The sequence below is a fragment of the Colletes latitarsis genome, chromosome 2 (genome assembly GCF_051014445.1).
Source record: "Colletes latitarsis isolate SP2378_abdomen chromosome 2, iyColLati1, whole genome shotgun sequence".
NCBI classification, from domain to species: Eukaryota; Metazoa; Arthropoda; class Insecta; order Hymenoptera; family Colletidae; genus Colletes; species Colletes latitarsis.
Genome location: NC_135135.1, coordinates 22,533,032 through 22,556,938, shown reverse-complemented (window position 1 = coordinate 22,556,938; position 23,907 = coordinate 22,533,032). Strand labels below are relative to the sequence as shown.

The window sequence follows — 23,907 nt, the reverse complement described above, 5'->3', positions numbered from 1 at the left end:
ATTAATAATATTAAAATGGAAACATCGATAATTGCAATGTCCAACGTTATCAGTTTACCGGAATGTGTGCTGGAATTGGTATATAAAAAATTTTCAAAATAGATGCAAGATCGTTTATCTTACATTCGATTTTATTTTCTTAGGTGTTGAATTCTTTAAACGCGAACGCTACGGCAATTGCAATACGAATCGACGCAAACGAACGTAAAATTCAAGTAGTAGACAACGGTATAGGGATAACTAAGGAAAGATTAAAAACTATTGCAGAGTATAATGAGCAAAGAACTTACTGGAATGTACAAGATATTTGCAATTCAAGGAAACAAACATTGGTTAATATTCGCAGATTATCTGATGCTATGCTAATCACTTCTAGATATTATAATTCATTTAAAACATTTATAAAGGTACAAACAATGTAATTCATTTTTGCCCTTGAGTATTATTGCATTTGGACTGACAATCTTTTTATATTTTTCAGGTTTTTAAAATATACCATTCTCCTGATATTATCAGTGTTCGAACAAGACCATCTCACGGTACTACAGTAAGCATTTATGGATTTCATGAATTAACTCTGGACAAATGGAACATACCTTTAATGTCTTTTCTAGTTGCAAACACTGCCATAGTCAATCTACAGGTAAATTAGAATACGTTCAACCATTGCTATATATTAATATCTATACCTAAACTGTTCTATATAGTTGATATACATCAATAGGTTTCATTTTCTATCAGAGACAATCAAAAAAATAAAGTTATTATGATAATAACTAAACCACATAGACCGATAGAAATTTTAAAATTGTTATACAACAGGGAAATATCAGTTGATAATTTGCATTACATAGAAAGTACAAAAGATTCTGATACCAAATTCTCTGCATACATTGGGTTGACTAATACTAAATTAACCGCGAAGCAATATATTTTTTTAAACAACAGACCCGTTCATTGTCCTTTTATTTTGCAAATGATCTCGACTATCGTAATCACTACGATAAAATGCTTCGCGACAGCACGATATTGGCAAATACCAAAGAAAGAGGCAATTTTTATTTTACTATTTATTACGTGCGAAGAATATTTTTTTACGGTAGAAAAGGGAACAAAAACTTTAATCTTACCTAGAGTTCAAGATTTACTGCAAAATATTCGAAATGAAATAACGAACATCTTTGCTAAGAATACAATGCCTCTTTTTAACAATGTTTCGAATCATGTTAGAGAACATAACAATTCGATATACAGCTATGCGAATGCTTCGTTTCCTCAAAAACTATTCGCGTCCAAACAAAACTGTGTTCTGCACACACTGTGTCATGTTATCCGAAGAAAAGTGACAGAATTAAATGTCCCACCGATTCACGAAAACCTAATCGAAAAACAGAATCCATCTACAGTAGACTGTTTCGACCCATTGAAAGTTAATAACGTAAATTCGCAAGAAAGATATATAAATAATAAATCACGATGCGAAGTAGTTACGAATCGATTGAATGCAAACGAAATAACCGACGCTGTTCAGTTGTTTACTCCTGTTTCGCGAAGCAACAATGTAATGAAAGAAAGTATTACTTTGACAATTTCCGAATGGTCTAACTGGACCTATCATGATAATGAGTCGTACAATTCGAAGAAAATAAATAAATTTAACGACAATTCTCGTGTGACAAACTTTTACAAACATTTCGATTTTTTGCCAAAAAAGTTGCATAAACTTTTACGCGGCAATACGAAGTTGACGAAAATTGATATTTTGAATGAATCCTGTGGAAGTGTATTGTCAACCAAATTGAAGTTTGGATTGCCAAGTGAGTAATTGTGCTAGATAAATATGTTTGGTTCGATTACTGAAGGCATATTAGTAAATCGAATTTCTTTCAGTATCGGACACGTTGTTCCACCAAGAAATGGACGTACGTCTGTGCAAAGTCGTTCAACGATTCCGTGAATTCAGATTGAAGAAGGATCTTCTGAAATTTGTAAAAGTACGATCAGACGCATGTATTTGTGTGCATTATAATGACAATACTTGTTTTTTTTCAGATACTGGGTCAAGTGAACAACGAATTGATAGTAGGATTGGTAATTAAAAATGATGCAAAGGTACTTTTGCTAATGGATCAACATGCTATTCATGAGAGAATACGATACGAAAATTTAATTCACAGTAACTATTTACGATAAATTTAACGATAAAATGGTGTTTTATAAATGTTCATAAGTAATAATATGGAAGTAATTTTTAGAATATAAATCAGAGATGAGAAATCAGTTGTTTCCCATTAAACTGAGAGATCCTGTAATTATACAATTACCAGTTGACAAATGCAATTTATTACTGTCAAATACAATGCAATTAAAAAAATTTGGAATAAGTCTGAGTATTACAAATGATAATAGCGTAATGGTGCACACAGTGCCAGAATGTTTAAAAAAGAATAAATATTATTACAATGAGATAAAGTTAAAGCTTAGCGTGCAAAATCTTTTAAACGAGATACTACAAAACATTACAAACAACAAAGATAGTCAGATCAATGATGTTCCTCTTGTCATTCACAATGCAATTGCAATGGAGGCTTGTCATGGTATGTTCTATACTATTTCTATATCTAAAATAATTTAATAATTAAGGTGTAAAATATAAATATTTAGAGTATGTATTTCTCAATAGCAAATATTAATACAACAACAATCTCATTCATTTATACGCAACAATATATTCAATATCGTTTAACGTAAGAGTATTTTAGGAGCAATAAAGTTTGGAGATCCACTGACACTGCAACAATGCAAGCAGCTCTTAAAATTATTAAACAAAACAAAAATTCCTACTCGGTGCGCTCACGGGCGGCCGTCTATAATACCTGTACTGGAGCTCTCAAAATTGGAAGGACTACAGAAAAAAGCCAGCCTGGTATGTAATTGCAATACATAGTACTCTTACATAAATGATATTTATAATCCTCTTCGACACATATTCCATACAATGTGCTAAATTCGAAACAAACAATTATTTACAATTGCTTAAAAAAGCTTAATGTTTTTTTTGAAAATCATGAATTTTAATTGGACTTACACAATCTCTTGTCCCAATGGAATTGTACGCTCGTTTCCCTATTTACGCGGTTTCGATTCAACACGGCTCGAAATAACTCACTCTAAATTCGTTATGCAGTGAAATAATTGAATGTTACAGTATTCAAGCTAAACATAGTAAACATCTAATTCCCTATATCATTCTACATGAGCAACGATTACATATATACTTAATTTAAAGGATCGTAATTTCTGTTTTGCAATATATCCGCAATTATAAAGTATTCGCCTATTACTTTTTAAATTAAATGTCAGGGTAACCCGAAATCAAAATATCCTTTCCAAAGTAGTTGACTCTGCTCACGATGATCATAAATTCTGTTCCTCCGAGCGAAATTGGACAAACATTGTTAGGACGAGTGAAGAAGCACATCGTGTACAGAGCAAACTCCAATTCGGGCGATGTACCGACAAAAATCGTGGTGACCGGTTGCACTACGTCGTGCAACGACGAGCGTACCTTTAAAACCGCTCCTTTCTGGAAAATGCAACACGATATACTATAATAAATGTGTCTACATAGATGAAGAATACATATTTGCTGTTAACCAGTGATAATTTAAAAAACCGTAGGATCTGAAATTGTATATAACTCACATCGCCTAGTTTGACCTCCTTGATGTATCCAAGATAGTTGAGCTTCTTCTCAGCTTCCTGTTTGGCATAGTAAATCCAGTCGTGCAGGCCGATTATGTCCGAATCGAACTTCTCCGCTAAAAATACCGTTTCAAATCCAGAACTGGACGCGTCTCCGTCGATTCGTTTGAACTGAGAGAACCATATGCGTTTCAAGCTGTCCTTGAATTCATACTCGTCGTCCGGAATATATCCTTTATCAGCTAGGAACTTCATAGTGGATTTCATAATGTCGGTCTCGAGAATCTTGTCGATTAGTTCCGATTCCTCTCTGCGTTCTTCGGAGGTGACGGTCTCCTTAGTCTTAACATCGAACTCGTAGTTGTCGTGCAAAGCTAAGACAGCTTTTACCGTTGGAATCTCGTAAGCTTCAGCTTTCACGTCCAATAAACTGTAATCAGAACAAGTACATGTTATGTACAAAACATTTCCTCAACATTAGGTACTTCTGGTGTAGCTACTGTCTCTACTATTCTCAATTTACTAGAAGGTAGGAGAGACTGATCGTTTTGAAACGATCTGGTACTCACGGCTCAGGTGCGTCATCGGTGATGCTATCGTCTTTCTTCTGTCCTTGCAAATTTATCGTTATGTGCGTAAAAGCGCTGTTCTTCTCCTTCTCGAACAGGCTCTCCGTTAGCTTTTTGATGTCGTCGTTGGAAGTCACGAATCCCAGTGGATTAGGATTGTTTTGCGCGGCGTCCTGAGAATTAGTGGATGCACTGTTGGTACCAGCGTTGTTTTGCGCGGTTTGCGGTGCTTCAGCCGCTGGTTGAGCAGCTGGTTGAGCCGCAGGAGCCGCTGGTTGAGCTGCAGGAGCTGCTGCAGGGGCGGCTGCAGGAACGGCTGCTCCTGGGGCAGCTGGCTCAGCAACAGGAGCGGTTCCGTTATTGTAATAATTGTTGTACGTAATCTCAGTGTGTGAGGGCGCAGCACCGCCGCTACTGGTGCCTCTGGTACCATAAATGCCTCCTGGTATCAACCTGTTCACCGCCGCGTTCACACCAGCGCTAACACCAGCGTAAACAAACGCTTCCTTTGCGAGCTGTCCGATTCCTGGTTTCTGTGCCTGTTGCAGCAGAATCGTTTGCTGAGGTACTTGTCCCATGGATGGACTGAAAGACTGACCAAACGATGGTTGACCATAAGATGGCTGGCCATAGCCAGGATTATATCCGCCATAGGATGGATTGTTGTACGACGGTTGTCCTGAGTAGGGTGGATGTCCGCCTATCGAAGGATTGTAGCCTTGACCCACGGAAGGATTGTATCCGTGGCCCGCTGGAGGATTGTATCCGTGACCCGCTGAAGGGTTGTACCCATGACCTGCTGAAGGGTTATAACCTTGTCCCACTGAGGGGTTGTAGCCTTGCCCTACGGAAGGATTGTACGGATGGCTCGCTTGAGGATTGGCATTTGTTTGGTAGGGGTTGCTGCTCTGTTGACGAGGATATGAGCCTGAAAAATCATTGTTCATTGAAGGGTACAGTAACGCGTGTACGTGTACTTCCATGTAAAGTTTGAAGCCCGATTTATTACCGGATTGCACGTTCGTCGCGCTGGCCTTGGCACTGTGCTCATTCACAGGAGCAGACGGTTTTACCGCGGTGTTGGTTCCAGCAGGTTTTTTATCCGGCACGTTCCATCCTATTTTATTCGGTGTCGATCCTCCTGCAAGAAAATAACGTCAGACACTCCAGAACATTAACTAATAAAGACTAGTCTACCTAGAAGTGAGGAACCGTTTAGCATTGGAATTGATAAAGTCATTTAAGTTTAAACATAGTCTAGAAGAGCCAGATTGGCGGGACTTTGCGCGCCACTGATATATAGAATTAAAAGTAAATTGCACTGCGTGAAAAGTTGAAGGAAACAGGAAGAGGAAGGTATGTAGTTAAGAATGTCTAGGAATACGTGAAAGAATGAAATCACCTTGACTCGATTGCTGGTACGTGGTTCGAGGACTCGATGTCCTCCCTGTTCCGACTCTCCGTCTGCTCGATTTTCTAGCTCCCGCATCGACTGTTAAAACAAATCTTATTATAAAAAGGCATTTATCAGTATCGTTTACTAAAGACAGGCTACACTTTCAGATTGTTTACCACGGAACAAAAAGTTTGGGAACCGCTGCTTAAAAGTATTCGAGTCGCATCGTTAGCAGCGAGCAACCATTCTTAAAAGTGGCTTTCACCATTCAAAAAAAGTAACGATAAACATCAGAGATCATTGTTCGTTCATTCGAGACGTCAGTCACCACTGACCACCATAAATCATTGTATTAAAAGAGCAATGATCTCGAATGTTTTACCATCGGGTTGCCCTAAATTTTGAAACTATTCTCAGTGAAGGTTGCTTAGATAGCCGTGCACGAATTGTACGCAAAATCTTCCCGAGCGCCACAAACGAAATTACCAACTGTGGAATCAGTAAACCATGAAACGAATGAAATCATCGAATACAATCTTCGCGGTTACGTATTCACACGGTTATCGCGGGGAACACAATAGGTCGATCAAAATCCACGGTACCATCCGTACAAGTTACGATATGTAAATGTTTAATTTTTCCTAGCAGCAAGTGCGAACGTTCGCGTGTCTCATGCTTCATAATGTTCCACCCACGGGATCGTTGAGTCCGCCTCTAGAAACGCTACAGATCCTCCCGTATGATCACTAACAATTTATCAATTCGCTGAATAAAATAATGATATACCGTTAACGCGCCGACCCGATTATTATTTGCATCAAGTGCGCTTCAACGTTCGATAAATTGTAGCAATCGTCGCTATATCGTCTTCGTAAATTGCTAAATGCAAAATAAAGAACTACGCAACAGAGAAAGAACTTAAAAGTAAAGGACAGCCAATAAAATCTGAAATAAGTCTGTGTTTTAATTAATTGCTTTTATTATGTAGTGAACTAGAGTACATAACTGTACTCTATAAACATTTGTATAGTAACTACAGCCACTGTATTTGTTCAGGCCTAAACGCGTTCGTATTGTTTACTACACGATGCATCGAGATCGTAGCTGTATTAGTCACAGGGAACACGTCATCGCGGTAAATTTCGTCGAACCAGAGGAGCATTGGCGTGCTACAGTACGGAACAAAATCATTGCACGCTGTATATATCGAATACATTTCATAAACACACTAAATCTTATGTTTACAAAACTCCATAATACTTAATTCGTCTCTTCTTGCTAAATACTGGCAGATAGTTTGAAAAATGAAAACATTCCACGTGTCCTGCTTACATTCTTTTCTCTAATTTCTTTATTGTGAAAGGTGTACAATATATGCGTATGTATAGTGTGCGAGATATGCATTTTTTCTGTCAGCTATACGAAACGTACAAATATATAGTGCCCTGTCGTTTTGTCCCGCACTGTAGAACTGCGAAACGAATAAACTAGGTTTCATGGAACAGCTTAGAATTCATTTAAGTCTCAATGTCAGCCGCCATCGCGACTTTCTAGGAGAGCCCACGATTTCTGCGACGTATACGCGCGTCCTTTTCTAGTCCCATCAATCGTGGACAAGTGAGTAATCGCGTACGATGGTGTTCGAGTCGAGAGCAATTTCCTCTGGTGATCTTGTTACGGACTTGTTTGCTTGCGGATGCCGTTTCGTTTTAAAATCAATTAACCGTTCTCTTAGACCGGTTTTGTTCTTGAATGCACGGGAATCGACGCGCGTACACCGTCGGACTATTAAAAGCTAATCGACTGCTGGAAATAATTGACGGATCGTCCGACACGAATAATTGCATTCGCGGAACTTTCAAACATTATAATGTTGGAAATTCCAAGATCGTTAGAATTCCTAACGTATTAAAGATTTCACACAGTTTGATCCATTGTTTCGTATCGATCGAAAGCGTAATCCAATCGTTTCGAGCATCGCGGTAATCCCATACCACGCGTACAAATTTCACTTTTAAGGAAAGTTAGTTTAAATTTGCTGTTAAATCGTACGAATTAACGTAACTGGTATTTTTTTTTGTTACCAGTTTCACAACGAAAACATTCGTTTTACGTCGATCGACCGATTTATAACGATTAAATTTACTTACCAAACACGAACAAGACGAGGATCGTGCAGATCAAGATCAGTCTGATATTCATGCTCCCTTTCTGTGTTGTTCGACGATCGTTTCGTAGTTGTTGGAGTATCGATCGATGGTGCGTTTAACAATCTCACGAATGATCGATGCTAACTGTTCGACGGCTAACCCGTTACTGAAAGACTTCTTTCCCGTGAAACGGCGCGCACTGCTCGCACGGAAACCAGTTCGGAATTGCAGTTACGAATTACGCGTCGTAGGCTTTCTCTTTGCATTGATCTTCAACGTTTTTGCAAAATATGTAGGGATTCGATGATCTAGCACCGCAAAATTCCGTGCGATACGAATAACATTTTGGTGACATCGACTGTGACACCGTCCTTGATACGGACATTAAAGATAAATGCATCTTTATAAATATTTAACAGATCCCCTCCTTTTGCTATCCACTGCATACTGCATATAAGATATTGCTAAATACTACACACACCTTTAGAAGTTTTGCAATCCAATTAAGTCTACTAACTATTAATTACATCATAATATGTAATAATAGTCTCTACCTTTATGTGCTTTAATTTGTTTTAGAAAAAACTGAACTTTGGAGCGTTGAAACTATACCGTGCTAAAAATATTTAAAAACTGTTTACGCGTTCCATATCCATTAATTATTTGGAAAATCTCAATACGTTAATTTCTACAGGCTGATTAGTTCAAATGAAAACACTGCAGTTTAGTTTTCTCAAGATAAGTAATTTCATGTCGTTATCGTATTAGCATTCTTTCATAATTGTTATCATCTATTGTTATTAATAATAGTAATATAGTTAATAATATAATTATAATTTAGTACGTGTTGTACTAAACGGTTTTATATGTAACTAGCAGAAGTATACGTTATTTTATGTTAGAATATTGGGAGAGCAAGGTCTATAACTTCGTTTCCAAAATATGTAAACGAATGCGTATAAATGTTGAACTTGGTACCGCCGAGCGAGACTGGACACAAATTGTTTGGTCTTGCGAAGAAACATATTGTGTATAAAGACATCTCCAATTCGGGCATAGTACCCACAAATATAGTTGCGTTTGGTCTAACAATTCCATCCATGTCGAAGTTTAATTTCAATAACGAGGCCTTCTAAAAATATTACATATCAAACGATAAATATTACATCATATTCGTTATGTTATTACCATCTGATGTTCGTTGAGTTACTTACATTTCCAAATTTCAATTCATCCACGTAGCCCATATAATTTATACGCTTCTTAGATTCCTCGGTTTCAAAGTAAATCCAGTCTTGCACACCGATGATAGCAGTATCGTAATTTTCAGATGCGAATACACGTTCAAATCCGCACGTACTTCCACTGAACATAGTGAACCAAATACGACGGAGAACGTCTTTTCTTTCGAAGTCGTCTGGATCGATGAATCCACGATCGGCCAACCATTGCATAGTCCTTCCCATTATGTTTGTATTTAAGAACGTATCGATTAGAAGATTCTCATCCTGACGTACTTGAAGCGTACGGTTCATTTTTTTGCGAAAATCGTGCCCGTACGTATCGTACAGGGCTCGCGTTACATAAATGGAAGGGTAGTGCATCAACTCCGGTTCAATGGCGAACAGTCTAGAAAATAAAAATAGAAACGGTCGTTTTGATTGTCTTAGAATAATTATTAATAACATCCTTACAAACAACAATTAAACAGTTCACAAGCCAAAGTGATTAACTCTATTCTTCTTTTCCTTTTGTGGAGTTAATCGATTTGGCAAATGAGCGGCTTAATTATCATTTAGTACTTACGGTTCTGTAGCTTCGTCAGTGACGTTGGAAGACGTAGAACGCTTCTGCAGATTCAACTTTATGTATTTCGATATATCGAGTGATTTTGAAAAGAGGTCTTCCGTTATTGTAAAAAGTTCATCGTCTGAAATTTTATAAAAAGGTGTATTATCGATAGTATTAGAATTGTTGGATAGATTTCCTTGATTGCTCGCTACGTTGGTTTGAGCTGTAGAAGGTGGAGCGACATTCCCAGTCATGCCAGTTCCAATATTTCCACCGCCTCCATTAACAGTTCCAATATTTCCACCGCCTCCATTAACAGTTCCAGTTACTGGACTAGATGCTCCACTATTCGGAATACTTGTGGGGAATGTATTCCCGTATCCCAATGGAGAAGGAGGGATATTACCCGCTCCTACATTTGGAGTAGGATTCGGAGCACCGTTCACTCCAGGCGGAGTATTAAAGTATTGGTTATTATAAGTAACATGAGTTGTAGCTGCTGGCTGGCTGCTGCTGTCCGGTGTGCTTGCGGTATAATGAGTATGAGGATTTATTAATCTGTTCACCCCTGCATTAATCGTTGAAAACACAAGCGCTTCCTTGACCAGTTGACCGAAACCCCGGCCAGAATCTTGCTGTCCCGGAACCATTATGACAGTTTGACCGGGTACAAATGGTTGCGATGCAGGCTGTGCAAGAACTTGTGGTTGTTGCGGATAGTAAGCTTGTCCAGGAGCATGATAGGCGCCTCCAGAAGGATGTAAAGAATAAGGATTTCCCATTGGCATTCCACTTGGGTGATAATTTGGGGGAGGATAAGAATGTGTTGACCAAGGACCGCTCGGTGGTACACTATGAGGATAATGTCCTCCCATTTGTGGTTGACCATATGGAGAGTTCATAGATGTCGGATGATTCTGCGGATAAACATGATCTTTGAATCCGATTGGAGGTGGTTGATAACCAGACGGTGCTAAGGGATTAACGGGTGAATTATTCCGTGGATAATTCGTCTGGCTTGGTACACTCGATGGACTAGCACTTCCATAAGGATTGCTCCATGGTGTATGAGTTTGAGTTGATGAATTTGCGCGATGCGTGCCCATGTAAGGATTGCTCCATGGTGTATGAGTTTGAGTTGATGAATTTGCGCGATGCGTGCCCATGTAAGGATTGCTCCATGGAGGCCTTGTTTGACCCGTGGTAGAAGGGTGTGGCATCTGGGGAACATGACTACCTGTAATATAAAACATTTTTTATAATTTATTGTGCGTACAAAAAAATAGAATTGCTATAGTATTTAGCTATAATATATTAGCTGTACCTTGATTCTGGTATGTTCCTGTAGGTCTTATAACTTGTTCTTTCGGTGCAGTTGGTTGAATAGCAGGTGCAGTTGGTTTATTTTGAGATGAGACAGGTGGATTCCATGTCCCAAAGGAAGTTCCAGCGGGTTTTGTTTGATCTTATTATAAAGATATACGCTTCACAGCTTATACTTTATACTTAGTATAACATACGATATATTCGAATCATGTAAAATATTACTTACCTGGTCGTTTGGCTCCTCCACCTTCAGCACTTAAGAAATGAGTGTTAATATCTTTACTATGTTGTGGAGTTACTGGTCCTAAGATTGTAAAAAATAATAGTATATTTAATGCTTATATTGAATTCATAAATTTTGCATTTAATTACCGGATGAACTTCCTATTGGGTGAGAGACAGGATTTACTCTGGCCTGAGTTTCGTATCCACTAGGTCTGTGACCTACCGAAGATGTTGGTCCATGCGATATTGACGTATGACTCGGTGAAGATCCATAACTACCATGAGATGATCCAGTATTAGTGCTCTGATGAGACGAACTTCTGTGAGAAGATGATCCGTACGATCCAGAACGACTACCACCGCCTGATCTTGATCTGCCGGAAGATCTCCATTTTGCATTAATACCACCTACGTAAATATTTTCACACATTAATTTTCGCGTTTGTATGTGTAGAAAAATAAATATTTATACTTACCGATTATAGTAAATACAAAAAAAAGTATAAGTAAGAATACTTTAAATCTCATAATTTCTCGTAGCGTTTTCGACGCAGTGTTGCAGTATTCGGTAAATTGATGTGAATAACAGATCTGTATATCCTGCACTTAGATTTATCAACTTTTTTCGTAGTAAACTCGTATTACGTCTCGCAATGTTATCTGTACAGTTTTCCTTGAAATTATAAGAGTGTAGTAAGGGGTCACTGTTGCTGACCTCTGAGAGATATCACTGTTTACTGTCGCATAGCGTTGCAGTAGTAAAAGTCACAAATTTTCAATAAAAATTTTATTTTATTTCATAATGATAACCTTCACCGAAAAACATACATTTTATAGTAACATGTATAAATTATAAAGTAGTATATATTATATAAACTATAAAATACTAACAAGTACTCAAAATCTTAGTAAACTGTTGAAGATTTTTTATTTGTTTTAAAATAATTTATATCAAAAATAATTTGCATCGCGCACCATCACCTCTCTGTACTGCATTTTTTCTACAATAACAAAGTACTACAAATACAGCTTTCTAAATTTGAGAAAATACTGAAACGTATAACATTCGGGACTCTTTGAAGATAAACTAATTTCGAAAGTTAATTAATTTAGCCTTCTCTCGCGATGTATCTGTCTAAAATTTTTTCGCTTGGATAGTCTGGAACCGACAGCTCACGAAATCCTTCGTCGTCCACAAAGCAAATTTCATGACCATCCTAAAATATTCACATTTATTTACAACGTGTATTTATTGAATTAAAATTAAAAGGAAGCTATTTAAATGCATTTACCGGATCTGCCAGAATAATAACTGTTACAGAAGCCTTCCCTGGTGTATCTAAAGTAATTAGATCAGTCAAAATTTTGTTATCACTTTCTTTGATTTTCTTTTGAATTTCTGGTTGTTCCGCTCGCGGAACTGAAAATGCTATACGTCCATAGGCTTTAGCATGATTAACTTCAGTACCTAAAAAGGGAAAACAGAAGCATATATTATTATAAAAGGATATCTTTATTACAAAAGGTTGCTTCAAAAAATTTACCAATATCTTCAAATTCAAGTTTAGCCTGATCCTTGCTATATCCTAGTAGAACACTTTTATTAGTTTGATCAAATACATTTAACTGCAAAATATCTTTCCAGTAAGCAATAGTTTTCTGAAGATTTGAACTAGACAATGTTACTTTCTCCACTGGATCTGTTAAAAAACATAATTTTTAATGTAACAGATACTTAGAAGTTAATCAATGTTTAACAGCTCTTTGATAGTACCTTTGTTTGTAGGCTGTGGCTCGTTGATAACATAATACTTGTATCCACCAGGTGCTTGCAGGACAAATTTTCCATTTTCCTCTTTTATCGGCCATTCATTTAAACGTGCTCTCTCAATTGCCTCCTTAGAACGAATAGTTATGCCACGAAAATCATTACCAGTTTCGTATTCTTTAATTCCATAATTGTAGGTCAGTTCTATCACAAAATGAGTATCTTCTGGACCATATCCTATCATAGTTTTGCTCCACCGATTCGCGTATGGTCTGTACAATTACACAAAAGGTTGAGGGAGATTCTCAAAATAATATAAAAATAAAACAACGATTCAAATTTAAGTATTACATAAAAAAAAATAGTTACGAACCCATTGCATGCAGCCTCGCAACCATCGGCAAATTCTTCGTGTCGTAACACCTGTAAAAAAGAAGTTTTGTTTGGTCTGACGCAGATTCAAATCGTCAAATTACTAACCTTCATTCCAAGAATTTCCCGATAAAACTTAGCCGTTAATTTGCGATCCGGTATTTTAAAAACGAAATGAAGCGCTCGTCCAGTAACCATTTTTAATAGCCCTATCTTTGAAGCTGTCGTCTTCGAAAGGTGAAGTGACAATTGTGAATGAAAATCGGTGACTCGGCGTTTTTATATACGTCTCGCTGATGAGGATGACTAATCTTGTAGAAATAAAAGGTTTATACCGAGCGTTTGATACACACACGTGTACAACAAGTATTTACTTGATTCGTATCAAACGCTCGGTATGAATGATAGCGTATCGAGTTGTTACGATTCGTCCGAAGTATTCATATTGAATCAAAACCACGCATATTGTATAATCATTTTTTTTATCGCTGTAAACATTCGTATACTTTAAAAACAGACGAATCGAGGTTAGGTTCGTTCGCTCGTATTAAATAATCGATAAAATTCAATCGTTCGTTCTCGTGTGTGCTATTTTCAGCCGCGTTACAGTTGCGAATATCTTCCTTCGCGCGTCTTCGATTTTTATTTTATTTTGGAACTTTTAACAAAAAGTAGACAATATATTCCGTAATCACCTATACAGCTACGCTGATTCGCAATGTTTACAGCGAGAGTAGCGTCAGAAATAAAAAATTAATGCAAATTAATTTGCGCAGACAACGCGTATCTGTGGTTTATGGTAGCCATAATCGTAGCAGACGATATACATACGTCAGATAATGTCAAAATACACGAGAAATTTATACTTGCCAATAAAGTAAAGACAGTTAAATTCGGTACGTTAGACCGCGATCCTGTAAAATATTATCTATTAACAAGAGCTTGGAAATAGATATGATAGAAAATCTTGCTGCCAAGTTATGTTTACTTTTGCCGGAAAAAGCGCACTCAGGTAACTATCGTGATTTCATAATTTTTTCCCCCGAACTGCAAATATTAATAAATACCGATAAAACCATTTACCACGTGTACTTTGCACGCAACACGTATCAAAGAAAATTCTTTTTGCAACACAATTGCTTGATTTTTAGCGGAGCAATGGAAATTGTTAGGTCAGGAGAAAGATGGGTCTTTGTTAGTTGGATGGACAGAAGAAACTATAGAAGACGACGTAGTCGCATCCTACACTGTTGTAGGCCACTACGACCGGACTAATGATAAATTACAAGTAGGTCCAATTTGTAGATTCGATCTGTATCGATCTGTTTGAATGAAATAACAAATTATGACACAGGTGGTGCATCAATTCCCAGAAGTATTAAATATTGTACAAGGATCGATAAATCAGAGCCGCACAGTGTTTGGATATGTCACGAAACAGAAAGTTATTTCAGACACAGCTACAGAATCCTTGGAACCGACAGATGAAAGTACATTAAATGAAGTAGAAATGTACGAGGCATACATAGTTGAATTACAAGGAGAAGAAGTAAAAGTTCATAATTTAGATACAAAGAGGTCCAAACAAGTACGCATTCAGTTTTTATACAGAGAAAAAGAAGTTGGGCATTTGGATAAATTCTTACTATTAATACATCAAGAATGTAAGACATTGTACGAGTTGTAGTTGGATCCTTTCTTGTTAATTATACAAATTAAATTATTTTACCATACAGGTGTCATAATATATACTATATTGTTCGAGACAAACGAATTGGATTTTCGGCCAATACAGGAGTTAAAACCCGAACCATTAGTAAAAACATTTATTTGGGCTCAGTGGGACATGATAAATCAAGTTTTATATCATATACATCATAGACGAATTCCTGTAAGTTTAGTTTCCGAAGACGACGATGAAAAGCCGAATAAATCAACTCGAAGCAATCCAACACTCAGTGGTCTTCAGTTTCATGATGATTTACCTCATGAGACAGTGGTAAATAAAGTGTTTGGTCGATTGCAACTTAATATCGGTAAATTAATAATTAATATATATCAAACTAGTATTTTTTCTTTACAGCTGAATATACCTCTGAATTTGCCTCAATTATCAACTTCTTCTAATTGTGGAACTTACGAGGATGATGTTATACCTTTAAGAGTTCACGATTGTTCCTTAGATCTAATTGTGGTTTCTGATTCCAAAGGAATGGTCTGTGTTTGCCACCATTACTTATACCGCCCGGTAAAACCGCAACAGCATGTACTTAACTCGCTAAATGAATCTAATACGGTGCACTTCGCGTATTCTGTAACGCTACTTCATCACAGTTGTGTAATCCATTGTGTTATACCGGGCATACCGTGGTCGCGCGCTAAACTCATACGTCCAACGTTCGCGATCTATGAACATCATCACATGATCGTTCTCGTACAAGGTTTATTTACTCATCTCCTTGAAATTGGAACGAATCACGAACCATGCTGCCATATACTATGCGGCCCGTTGACTACAATTCCATCGCGCTCTTCTTACCTGGTACCGCTACTTGAATTAGAAACTAATAACAAAGGAAGCAAAAAGAAATATGACTCAACTTCTTTAGAAGGGAGCAACGCAACACCTCATCTTAATACAAGCATACTAACAATAGACTTACCTACACTGGACTTGGTGCAATTGAAAATTCCTTCCGACTTCCTCACCGAAGTGTTTCGTAAAGAAACATCGACGGAAGTACGTCTAGGAATACTACATTACTTTCTCTGCCATAAAACCGACATGGATATTATTTCGGAATTAGTATGCACAATCGCTGAAAAACCAAGGTCGCTAGAAATGGTACGGTATATGCAAGAAGTTCTTATCGGCGGTTCGTATGCCCTGGTACAAAAAAATCTGCTAGCAGACGCAGTGCCACTGTTGGCGTTACTACCCGTTACAACTATGGAAGAATATACCAGTTTCGAGATCAAAGTGAACGATTTAAGTATAACATTGAGCCACGAAAAACTCTGGAACACGTCGGTTATGTTGCTTTCGCCGCAACAAAGATTGGTTCCGTATCGTAGCGACTTGTGGACTAGATTATGGGATCAACTTAGTAAAAATAACGGGGACAAGACGAGGTTTAAACCGAGCAAAATTGCTGAAAAATTGTTAGTCTCTTTAGCGTGTTATCAACCCGAAGCACTGTCCAGATCCAGTACTCCGATGTCTCCGAGTGGAGGGTAACACTGTTTTATGTTATCTATTTATTAACGATACTAAAAAGCTCTTATGTCTTGTGCAAATCTGTGTTGTAATTCGCTACTGTTATCATGCCTTCGATAGTACGATCCTTATATAATATTCCGAATATAAAAATTATAATCTAATTTAAATAAATAATGTTCCAGATTGGTTGTAGCCACAGTATCGCTTGGAGATTTAACAGGTGTTCGTAGTAATAAATTGTTAGACTCGTGTTTGCCATTTAACGAAACGGAGAGCTGCACGGCCTCGAAGCAGGAACACGTCGTGTCTGTAAATTTAAGGGAATTGTCCATGTACTTGTTGAAACATGGTACGCATACGCCAATGACCCATCTTCAAGGATCGTGTACCCCGTTACACGTACATGCTATGGCAACGAGACACGTTGCGGCGCAGTTAGAAACATCGCGAGCTCTTTGTCAAATGCTATGTCGAGCTGCAATTGTGGACCCGCGAATCGAGCAAGAACGTGGCTTCATTCTTGTGTAAGGCTTGAACCGTTTTCGTAGAATTATCGATATTGTGTGATAATATTCGAACAGTATCTTTTTCTTAACCTTATTTTCAGTGATCAATTGGACGAAGCAAGACGGTGGTTACTCTTAATATTGTTCGAGCGCTACAGGTGTGCGATAGAAAGCATAGCATTTCCGGCGCCACAGGGATTCACATCATTTTTCACCTATCTCGGATATAGAACTCTAAAGTATTCTATGTTCCTGCAGTACGTCCAACGATCAGTATTTGAGTTACAAGTGGATGTCAGCAAAATTATTATGGCTGGTACAATTTTTATCTTTAAATTTGAACGTTTTTATTCGCGTTTATAATTTTCTTGGAGTACCTTTTCCTTTTCCTTTCAGACATTAGCGATACGAAAGAGAACGCTGTCCGTAAATTAACTTTGTTGTCTTTGCTACCGAGATCACGAGCCAAGAGACTTTTAAATCAATGGTTACATCCAGTAAGTTTCATGATACGAGCTCGTGAACACGCTGCTAACATATTATGCGGCGAAGTATGTCAAAATCGTGGTAGAACTTCGCAGCACAAAAATCATCATAACGGTAATTATAAATAACCGGCAATAAACTATACATCGATGCGACAGCTTATAAAGTAAATTCTTCACAGGTTTGGCTGCATTTCCTTCCGCGGATCGTTTGTCTCCGCTAGATACATTCCTCGATTTACTTACAGCAAAAGGTATAAATTTAGAACTAAAATAATTGCATAATTTCGTTCTGATCGTAAAGTGTCCTTATTCTTACAGCTAGTCTAACCGAATTGGATTTCGGTCTACTTGTAGAAGCCACGGTGACGTCTACGGAAGATTTTTTATAGGTAAATGTATTCTAGTTAAATGTTAACTATATCTAAATGCAACAATTATTTATAGATTTCTTTTATAATCAAAAACAGTAATGCAAATAATAATTCAAACGTACGAAGTGCCATTATCTTCCAAGTACTTATTATGTATGACTGGTTTTAAATGTATTTTATAAACTTCTACATGTTCCTTTTTTAAATTATATATAATAGATTTGTACGTAGTTACAACGTAACTTGCATTTTCTATAACTAAATGATTTAACTCTGCAGAATTTGATGTCCTTAATATATCGATCGTAATATTGTTTCAAAGTTGAATAAATGAATATTTGATATACATAATTAGCATAGTAGTCACCCTTTTATATGCTTTAAAGGTATAATATGCTTTCCAATTTTAATTATAATATTTATTCAACTCCATTTAAGGACTGATTAATTCGTGATATTACTTGTTACTACATATTTTACAGCAACTGTACTCTTGTTTTGATTGAACTTGAATTTGTATTATTATATTGTTATAGTTTTATATTGATGTTAATAGTCGGTTGATCGAAAACTATGTGATGTTGGACATTTACTTACATTAATCTTAATTAGAAGCAATTTTTATAAGTTTATGTGCAATGCATACGTTATGTAAGTTACTTAATTTAAATATTTTTTTAAGTTAATGTAAACTGAGTTATAGAAAATTGTTGATTTTGTAAAACCGCAATATATATCGAAATTTTAATTTTTATCAATGTAATAAGTAAGGTCGACGGTGTGATTTAAAAAATTTATATCACGCTTTATCATTACGTAAGATGTATTGTTAACAAACTTACATATCAAAAGATATGTACAAAAATATTGCAGTATTAGTAATTATATTTGTGTAGAACTGAATATAAATGTTTTAAAAACAGTTTTGGTTGCTTAATATTTATATTAATAAAAAATAAAAATCAGTACGTATATTCCATCCTTTTTATTTATATTCTCTACCTATCTCATTAATTTCTTAATTTTTATAAATTCTAAAGTTAAAAATATTATTCGAATCTAATTAAGTTATTCAATCATTTCTCTATACATCATTTAATGTAATTAATAAGCTATAAACGATTACTGGAAGCGATTCTTATTTCAATATTGTGCTAAAAAGTGACAAAATATAGTATCGCCATCTAACATCAGGCATCGTACTATTCGGAGTACAGACCCCCTCTCGCCCCCCACGATTTGGTGACGACGTATAGTATCGCCATCTAACATCAGGGATCGTACTATCCGGAGTACAGACCCCCTCTCGCCCCCCACGATTTGGTGACGACGTATAGTATCGCCATCTAACATCAGGGATCGTACTATCCGGGGTAAAGGTCTCCTCTCGCCCCCCACGAAATGGTGCCGAAGTATAGTATCGCCATCTAATATCAGGGATTCGTACTGCTAAAATCGTGCCAGGATCACAGATGTTAGAGAAGGTATCCGGAGTAGACACATGCTCTCTTTCTCGATTCTCCGAAGCTACCCGAAATAGTTTCGGACCGCCACGTGAAAACCCCCAATTTTGCGTGGAATAGTTCGTTACTTTCAACGATAGATGGCGCTTATTTTTCGACCTTGTGGCCAGCGTTCGTAACTTTGGCGCCACGCACGCCGACGCACCCCTAGCGACAAAAGGGCTAACTGTTTTCCACCCCTAGCGACAAGGCAGCCCTCTTGGTTGGAGAAGAAAGCTCTTCCGCTTCACGACGCGAACCAGGACAGTCGCAAGCATTCACTCACGCTCAGTTTCGTAACCTAAAAACCCACGTGCATCAGAGAAGAAGTTCTTTTTGTTAAACATAGTTATTGTTAATAAATATAGTAAAAACTGAATCCGCTGTTCTTTGAATTTAAATATTGCTATAGTATAATTACTATAATTGGTGACCCCGACGTGATCCAAGCGGATTACTCAGCAATAGTTCCACGTGGTAAAAAAAATGCCGACCGAAAGATCGCCAACACGCGAGGCCTCTCCTTTGTCCACGAGGCATCCAGCAGTGTTACCTCGGCAGACTACGAGTTTTGAAGATACTAGCACAAAACCACCGCAGTCACAGCAACAGGCTTTCTACGAGACGGATTATCTGGCCGCAGTAAGTAAGCCCCAGTTGCCAGCGTTCATGAAAGAAAGACCGGATATTTGGTTTTACCTGATCGAAGCTGAATTCGCCGCGGCGAGAACGCGCAGCGATGATATCAAATATAATGCGACATTAAGAGCTCTAGACCCGGACACGCTGCAACAGATTACGGATATAATCTCCACACCGCCTACGACGAACAAATACACTACTTTAAAACAGACAATTATAAAACGAGTGGCCGAATCCAGGCAAAAACAAATTTATAGACTCCTGAATGATGTCGTGCTCAGTGATAAAAAACCGTCACAGTTGCTGAGGGAGATGAAGGATCTGGCCGCTGATAGCATAAACGAGGAAATGCTGCATAATCTCTGGGTGAGTCGCCTCCCAAATTCAATAAGACCACTCCTGATTATTTCAGACACGTTGAAACTTGATGCATTGGCGGAGATGGCTGACCGGTTGATGGAAACAGTCACATTAAGTGACCCAAATATACCTAGACCAGTGAGCACCGTAGCAGCAGCAAGCCTACCTGAAAGGCCAAAAACACCACCTGCATCACCATTGGCAGCCCAGCTCGCTGAATTGCAGTCTGCCATGGCATTCTGCATGAAGACGATCTTAGACGTGCAGAAACAGCAACAACAGCAGCAGCAGATGTATGGATTTGGTCGGTCCAATCATCGGAACAGATCATTATCAAGGAGCCGAGACAGGAATCGCAGGAGCCAAAGCCAAGGACATTGTTATTACCACCGCCGGTTTGGACAGGATGCCAGACGATGCACGACACCATGCACTTACAACACCACCAGCAACCAGGGAAACTGACCACGCTGTCATGCGTCAATGCGGTAGGCGACGACAGCGTTGCAAGCACCGCACTTCCAACTGATACAAGACTGCATCTACACGACCGATACACTCACCAACGATACCTGATCGACTCGGGATCAGTGGTCTCATTGTTACCGGTACGTTTATTTAAAAACCGTCCATGCAATGTTGATCTCATCTTATTTGCAGCCAATTCCACTCCAATACCAACGTATGGGTTACACATAAGCGATGTGGATTTGGGTCTACGACGGAGATTCTCATGGTCGTTTATCATAGCCGACGTGCCTGAAGCAATTTTAGGTGCGGATTTCCTCGTACAGCACGATCTCTTGATAGATCTCAAAAACAAACAACTCATAGACTCTATTACTGGCTGTACTTCCAAGGGAAAGATCATTCAAGCTAATGTACACAGCGTCACCACAATTAGCACGTCGATGATTTATGCAGATTTACTAACTCAATTCGTCAGCATTACCAAACCACGACCATTCACACCCGATGCCAACAGTGAGTTCAGCCACAGTATCGTCACTACAGGACCACCTGTGACTGAACGTGCTCGAAAACTATTTGGCGAGAAAGCGACCGCAGCTCGCACGGAGATTCAACGACTCTTGGACAATGGGGTAATTCGTCCATCCAATAGTGCTTGGGCCAGTCCAATTCATCTTACCAGGAAAAAAGATAACACTTACCGACTCTGCGGGGACTACCGTAAATTGAACAACATTACCACCCCGGACAAATATGCACCGCCATTAATTCAAAGTCTATTCCTGGTGGTCCATGGAAAGAAAATATTCTCAACAATAGATCTGGAAAGAGCTTATCACCAGATACCGGTAAACGCAGACAGCATCTCTAAAACTGCAATATCAACACCCTGGGGACTTTATGAATACATCGGAATGCCATTTGGATTAAAAAACGCCACACAGACCTTCCAAAGGTACATAGATTTTATTTTTCGCGGGTTAGATTTTATTTTTGTATACATAGACGACATCTTAATAATGTCTGAAGACGAAACACAACACCGTAACCACCTACAGCAAGTATTCCAGCGACTGGCGGATCACAAATTATCAATCAATGTCAATAAATGTAACTTCGGTCAGAAAGAAGTTTCATTCCTAGGATACCACATTAACAGCGAAGGGTTTCACCCAAATCCAGAGAGGGTCAGAGCCATTGATGAATACCCACTCCCATCAACGGTGATCGAGTTACGAAAGTTCCTTGGAATGTTTAATTACTATCGCCCATGTGTTAAGAATGCCGCACAACTCCAACTTCCTCTGACTGGGTACTTAAAGAATTCAAAAAAAAATGACAAGACGCCTATTGACTGGACCGACAGTTCAAAAACAGCTTTTCAAGCCTGCAAGAAAGCGCTCTCTAATGTGACACTCACCAGCTACCCGGCACCAGATGCACCACTTAGATTGATCACAGATGCATCAACTAACGCCATCGGTGCAACCCTCGAGCAGCAGCAGGACGGAGAATGGAGACCCATAGGGTTTTTCTCCAGAAAATTAACAGAAACGGAAACACGCTATAGTACATACGATAGGGAACTGCTTGCAATCTTTGCCTCCGTAAAATACTTCAAACATTTACTAGAAGGACGACAATTTACTATCAGGACAGACCATAAACCACTGACTTACGCATTCATACAGAAACTCGGGAAAGCATCAGATCGACAACTTCGTCAACTCGATTATATCTCCCAATTTACGACGGACATAGTCTATATTAAAGGGGAAGACAACATAGTCGCTGACACATTCTCACGTATAAATACTATAAATATGCCGACAATACTGGACTTACAGACGATACAACGACACCAAAAAGACGACGAAGAACTCACTAAACTCCTCGAAGACGACAGTTTATCACTAATACTAAACAAACTAAACTTTGACGATACGGAAATATACTGTGACATCTCGACTGGCATAATCCGACCGTATTTACCACAGACGCTTCGCAAAACAGCTTTTAATGTCATCCATGGACTGTCACACCCGAGCAGGAACGTTACTTCACGCCTCATCCGAGAGAAATATGTATGGCCAGGGATCAAGAAGGATGTAGTCACTTGGGCTCGAGACTGCATACCGTGTCAACGTTCGAAGATCCATCGACACACCCGATTAGAACCCAAACACATTGATATACCTGATGACCGATTCAAGCATATACACCTGGATGTCATTGTGTTACCTGAGCACAAGGGTTACAAACATTGTCTCACTATCATCGACCGATTTTCAAGATGGCCGGTTGCCGTTCCTCTGAGAGATATTACAGCTGATACCATCATCACAGCCTTATTCGATCACTGGATCGCACATTATGGTACACCGACGACCATAACTTCAGACCAAGGCTCCCAATTTGAATCAGCATTATTTCAGGCATTGGCGAATCTAATTGGATGCAATAAGCGTAGGACTTCGCCATACCATCCACAATCCAACGGTATCGTAGAACGTTGGCATCGTACACTAAAATCGGCACTGATGTGCTCACCCAAGCCCTGGACGGAGACCTTATCGACTGTATTACTAGGACTGCGCACGAGCCTGAAAGAGGATATCCAGGCCTCACCAGCGGAAATGCTGTATGGCACTACACTGCGTGTACCTGGAGAATTTTTCGTCAACGCCGACTTCGCGGCTAATCCACAAATTTTTCTACAGAAGCACCGCGAGTTGATGAGAAGTTTAAGACCGACACCAACTGCACATCACGTAAAATCAAAAGTCTTCATCGCTAAAGATCTCCAAACGTGCAGCCATGCATTTGTACGGTGCGACCATGTAAAAGCACCACTAGAGCAACCATACAGAGGACCGTATAAAATCATAACAAGACATACTGACATACTTTTTGAACTGGACATTGACGGTACCTTAAAAAACATAAACATAGACAGATTAAAGCCTGCATACATTAGCAAGACAGACACAGACATCGACACTGAACACACACAGGAAGATCAAGTACCAGAACGTAAATGGCCAG

The 23,907-nt window shown here is 38.5% G+C and overlaps 5 protein-coding genes across 8 annotated transcripts; 2 read left to right on the top strand and 3 right to left on the bottom strand.

Annotated features, from left to right (window-relative positions):
• Positions 1–36: 36 nt before the first annotated feature.
• LOC143348410 (DNA mismatch repair protein MutL) lies at positions 37–3,237 on the top strand. Its single transcript, XM_076778588.1, has 8 exons — positions 37–78; positions 144–407; positions 482–643; positions 725–1,817; positions 1,891–1,994; positions 2,053–2,176; positions 2,256–2,597; positions 3,209–3,237. The coding sequence occupies exons 1-8, from the start codon at positions 37–39 to the stop codon at positions 3,235–3,237; spliced, it is 2,160 nt and encodes a 719-aa protein (XP_076634703.1).
• LOC143351791 (uncharacterized) lies at positions 2,647–8,174 on the bottom strand. Of its 2 annotated transcripts, XM_076783719.1 has the most exons (7): positions 7,821–8,174; positions 5,677–5,766; positions 5,284–5,415; positions 5,066–5,202; positions 4,275–5,017; positions 3,706–4,135; positions 2,647–3,586 (listed from the first exon to the last, which is right to left on the bottom strand). In XM_076783719.1, exons 1-7 carry the CDS (start codon positions 7,870–7,872, stop codon positions 3,353–3,355), a joined length of 1,818 nt encoding a protein of 605 aa, XP_076639834.1. In that variant the 5' UTR covers positions 7,873–8,174; the 3' UTR covers positions 2,647–3,352. The 2 variants fall into 2 exon arrangements, with proteins under 2 accessions (XP_076639834.1, XP_076639832.1); XM_076783717.1 differs by having other exon boundaries at positions 4,275–5,202; positions 7,821–8,172.
• Positions 8,175–8,543: 369 nt separating this feature from the next.
• Positions 8,544–11,796, bottom strand: LOC143351790 (uncharacterized). 3 transcript variants are annotated; one of them, XM_076783716.1, is made up of 8 exons: positions 11,639–11,796; positions 11,310–11,570; positions 11,164–11,241; positions 10,936–11,076; positions 10,796–10,848; positions 9,627–10,675; positions 9,035–9,449; positions 8,544–8,952 (listed from the first exon to the last, which is right to left on the bottom strand). In XM_076783716.1, exons 1-8 carry the CDS (start codon positions 11,688–11,690, stop codon positions 8,719–8,721), a joined length of 2,283 nt encoding a protein of 760 aa, XP_076639831.1. In that variant the 5' UTR covers positions 11,691–11,796; the 3' UTR covers positions 8,544–8,718. The 3 variants fall into 3 exon arrangements, with proteins under 3 accessions (XP_076639831.1, XP_076639829.1, XP_076639830.1); XM_076783714.1 differs by having other exon boundaries at positions 9,627–10,848; XM_076783715.1 differs by having other exon boundaries at positions 8,544–8,949; positions 9,627–10,848.
• A 138-nt stretch (positions 11,797–11,934) lies between these two features.
• LOC143351792 (glyoxalase domain-containing protein 4) lies at positions 11,935–13,667 on the bottom strand. Its single transcript, XM_076783720.1, has 6 exons — positions 13,411–13,667; positions 13,304–13,353; positions 12,937–13,202; positions 12,707–12,862; positions 12,455–12,630; positions 11,935–12,379 (listed from the first exon to the last, which is right to left on the bottom strand). Exons 1-6 carry the CDS (start codon positions 13,498–13,500, stop codon positions 12,272–12,274), a joined length of 846 nt encoding a protein of 281 aa, XP_076639835.1. The 5' UTR covers positions 13,501–13,667; the 3' UTR covers positions 11,935–12,271.
• A 25-nt stretch (positions 13,668–13,692) lies between these two features.
• Pigeon (gamma-secretase activating protein pigeon) lies at positions 13,693–18,793 on the top strand. Its single transcript, XM_076783713.1, has 11 exons — positions 13,693–14,198; positions 14,255–14,314; positions 14,454–14,590; positions 14,657–14,966; positions 15,039–15,301; positions 15,386–16,536; positions 16,705–17,046; positions 17,130–17,344; positions 17,425–17,628; positions 17,696–17,767; positions 17,835–18,793. Exons 1-11 carry the CDS (start codon positions 14,099–14,101, stop codon positions 17,903–17,905), a joined length of 2,925 nt encoding a protein of 974 aa, XP_076639828.1. The 5' UTR covers positions 13,693–14,098; the 3' UTR covers positions 17,906–18,793.
• The last annotated feature ends 5,114 nt before the right edge of the window (positions 18,794–23,907 follow it).

What these genes read in the sequence shown, in the direction of transcription:
- LOC143351790 (XM_076783714.1), bottom strand. Translation starts at nt 11,690, where the DNA reads ATGAGATTTAAAGTATTCTTACTTATACTTTTTTTTGTATTTACTATA. An exon ending in TTTTGTATTTACTATAATCG is followed by an intron (nt 11,571 to 11,638) that starts GTAAGTATAAAT and finishes ATATTTACGTAG; the next exon opens with GTGGTATTAATGCAAAATGG. An exon ending in ATGAATTGAAATTTGGAAAT is followed by an intron (nt 8,953 to 9,034) that starts GTAAGTAACTCA and finishes TAATATTTTTAG; the next exon opens with AAGGCCTCGTTATTGAAATT.
- LOC143351791 (XM_076783717.1), bottom strand. Translation starts at nt 7,872, where the DNA reads ATGAATATCAGACTGATCTTGATCTGCACGATCCTCGTCTTGTTCGTG. An exon ending in CCTCGTCTTGTTCGTGTTTG is followed by an intron (nt 5,767 to 7,820) that starts GTAAGTAAATTT and finishes TTGTTTTAACAG; the next exon opens with TCGATGCGGGAGCTAGAAAA. An exon ending in GTACCAGCAATCGAGTCAAG is followed by an intron (nt 5,416 to 5,676) that starts GTGATTTCATTC and finishes ATTTTCTTGCAG; the next exon opens with GAGGATCGACACCGAATAAA.
- LOC143348410 (XM_076778588.1), top strand. Translation starts at nt 37, where the DNA reads ATGTCCAACGTTATCAGTTTACCGGAATGTGTGCTGGAATTG. An exon ending in CATTTAAAACATTTATAAAG is followed by an intron (nt 408 to 481) that starts GTACAAACAATG and finishes TATATTTTTCAG; the next exon opens with GTTTTTAAAATATACCATTC. An exon ending in ATTGAAGTTTGGATTGCCAA is followed by an intron (nt 1,818 to 1,890) that starts GTGAGTAATTGT and finishes AATTTCTTTCAG; the next exon opens with TATCGGACACGTTGTTCCAC.
- Pigeon (XM_076783713.1), top strand. Translation starts at nt 14,099, where the DNA reads ATGGTAGCCATAATCGTAGCAGACGATATACATACGTCAGATAATGTC. An exon ending in AGTAAAGACAGTTAAATTCG is followed by an intron (nt 14,199 to 14,254) that starts GTACGTTAGACC and finishes GCTTGGAAATAG; the next exon opens with ATATGATAGAAAATCTTGCT. An exon ending in GGACTAATGATAAATTACAA is followed by an intron (nt 14,591 to 14,656) that starts GTAGGTCCAATT and finishes ATTATGACACAG; the next exon opens with GTGGTGCATCAATTCCCAGA.
- LOC143351792 (XM_076783720.1), bottom strand. Translation starts at nt 13,500, where the DNA reads ATGGTTACTGGACGAGCGCTTCATTTCGTTTTTAAAATACCGGATCGC. An exon ending in GGGAAATTCTTGGAATGAAG is followed by an intron (nt 13,354 to 13,410) that starts GTTAGTAATTTG and finishes TCTTTTTTACAG; the next exon opens with GTGTTACGACACGAAGAATT. An exon ending in TTATTATTCTGGCAGATCCG is followed by an intron (nt 12,380 to 12,454) that starts GTAAATGCATTT and finishes TGAATATTTTAG; the next exon opens with GATGGTCATGAAATTTGCTT.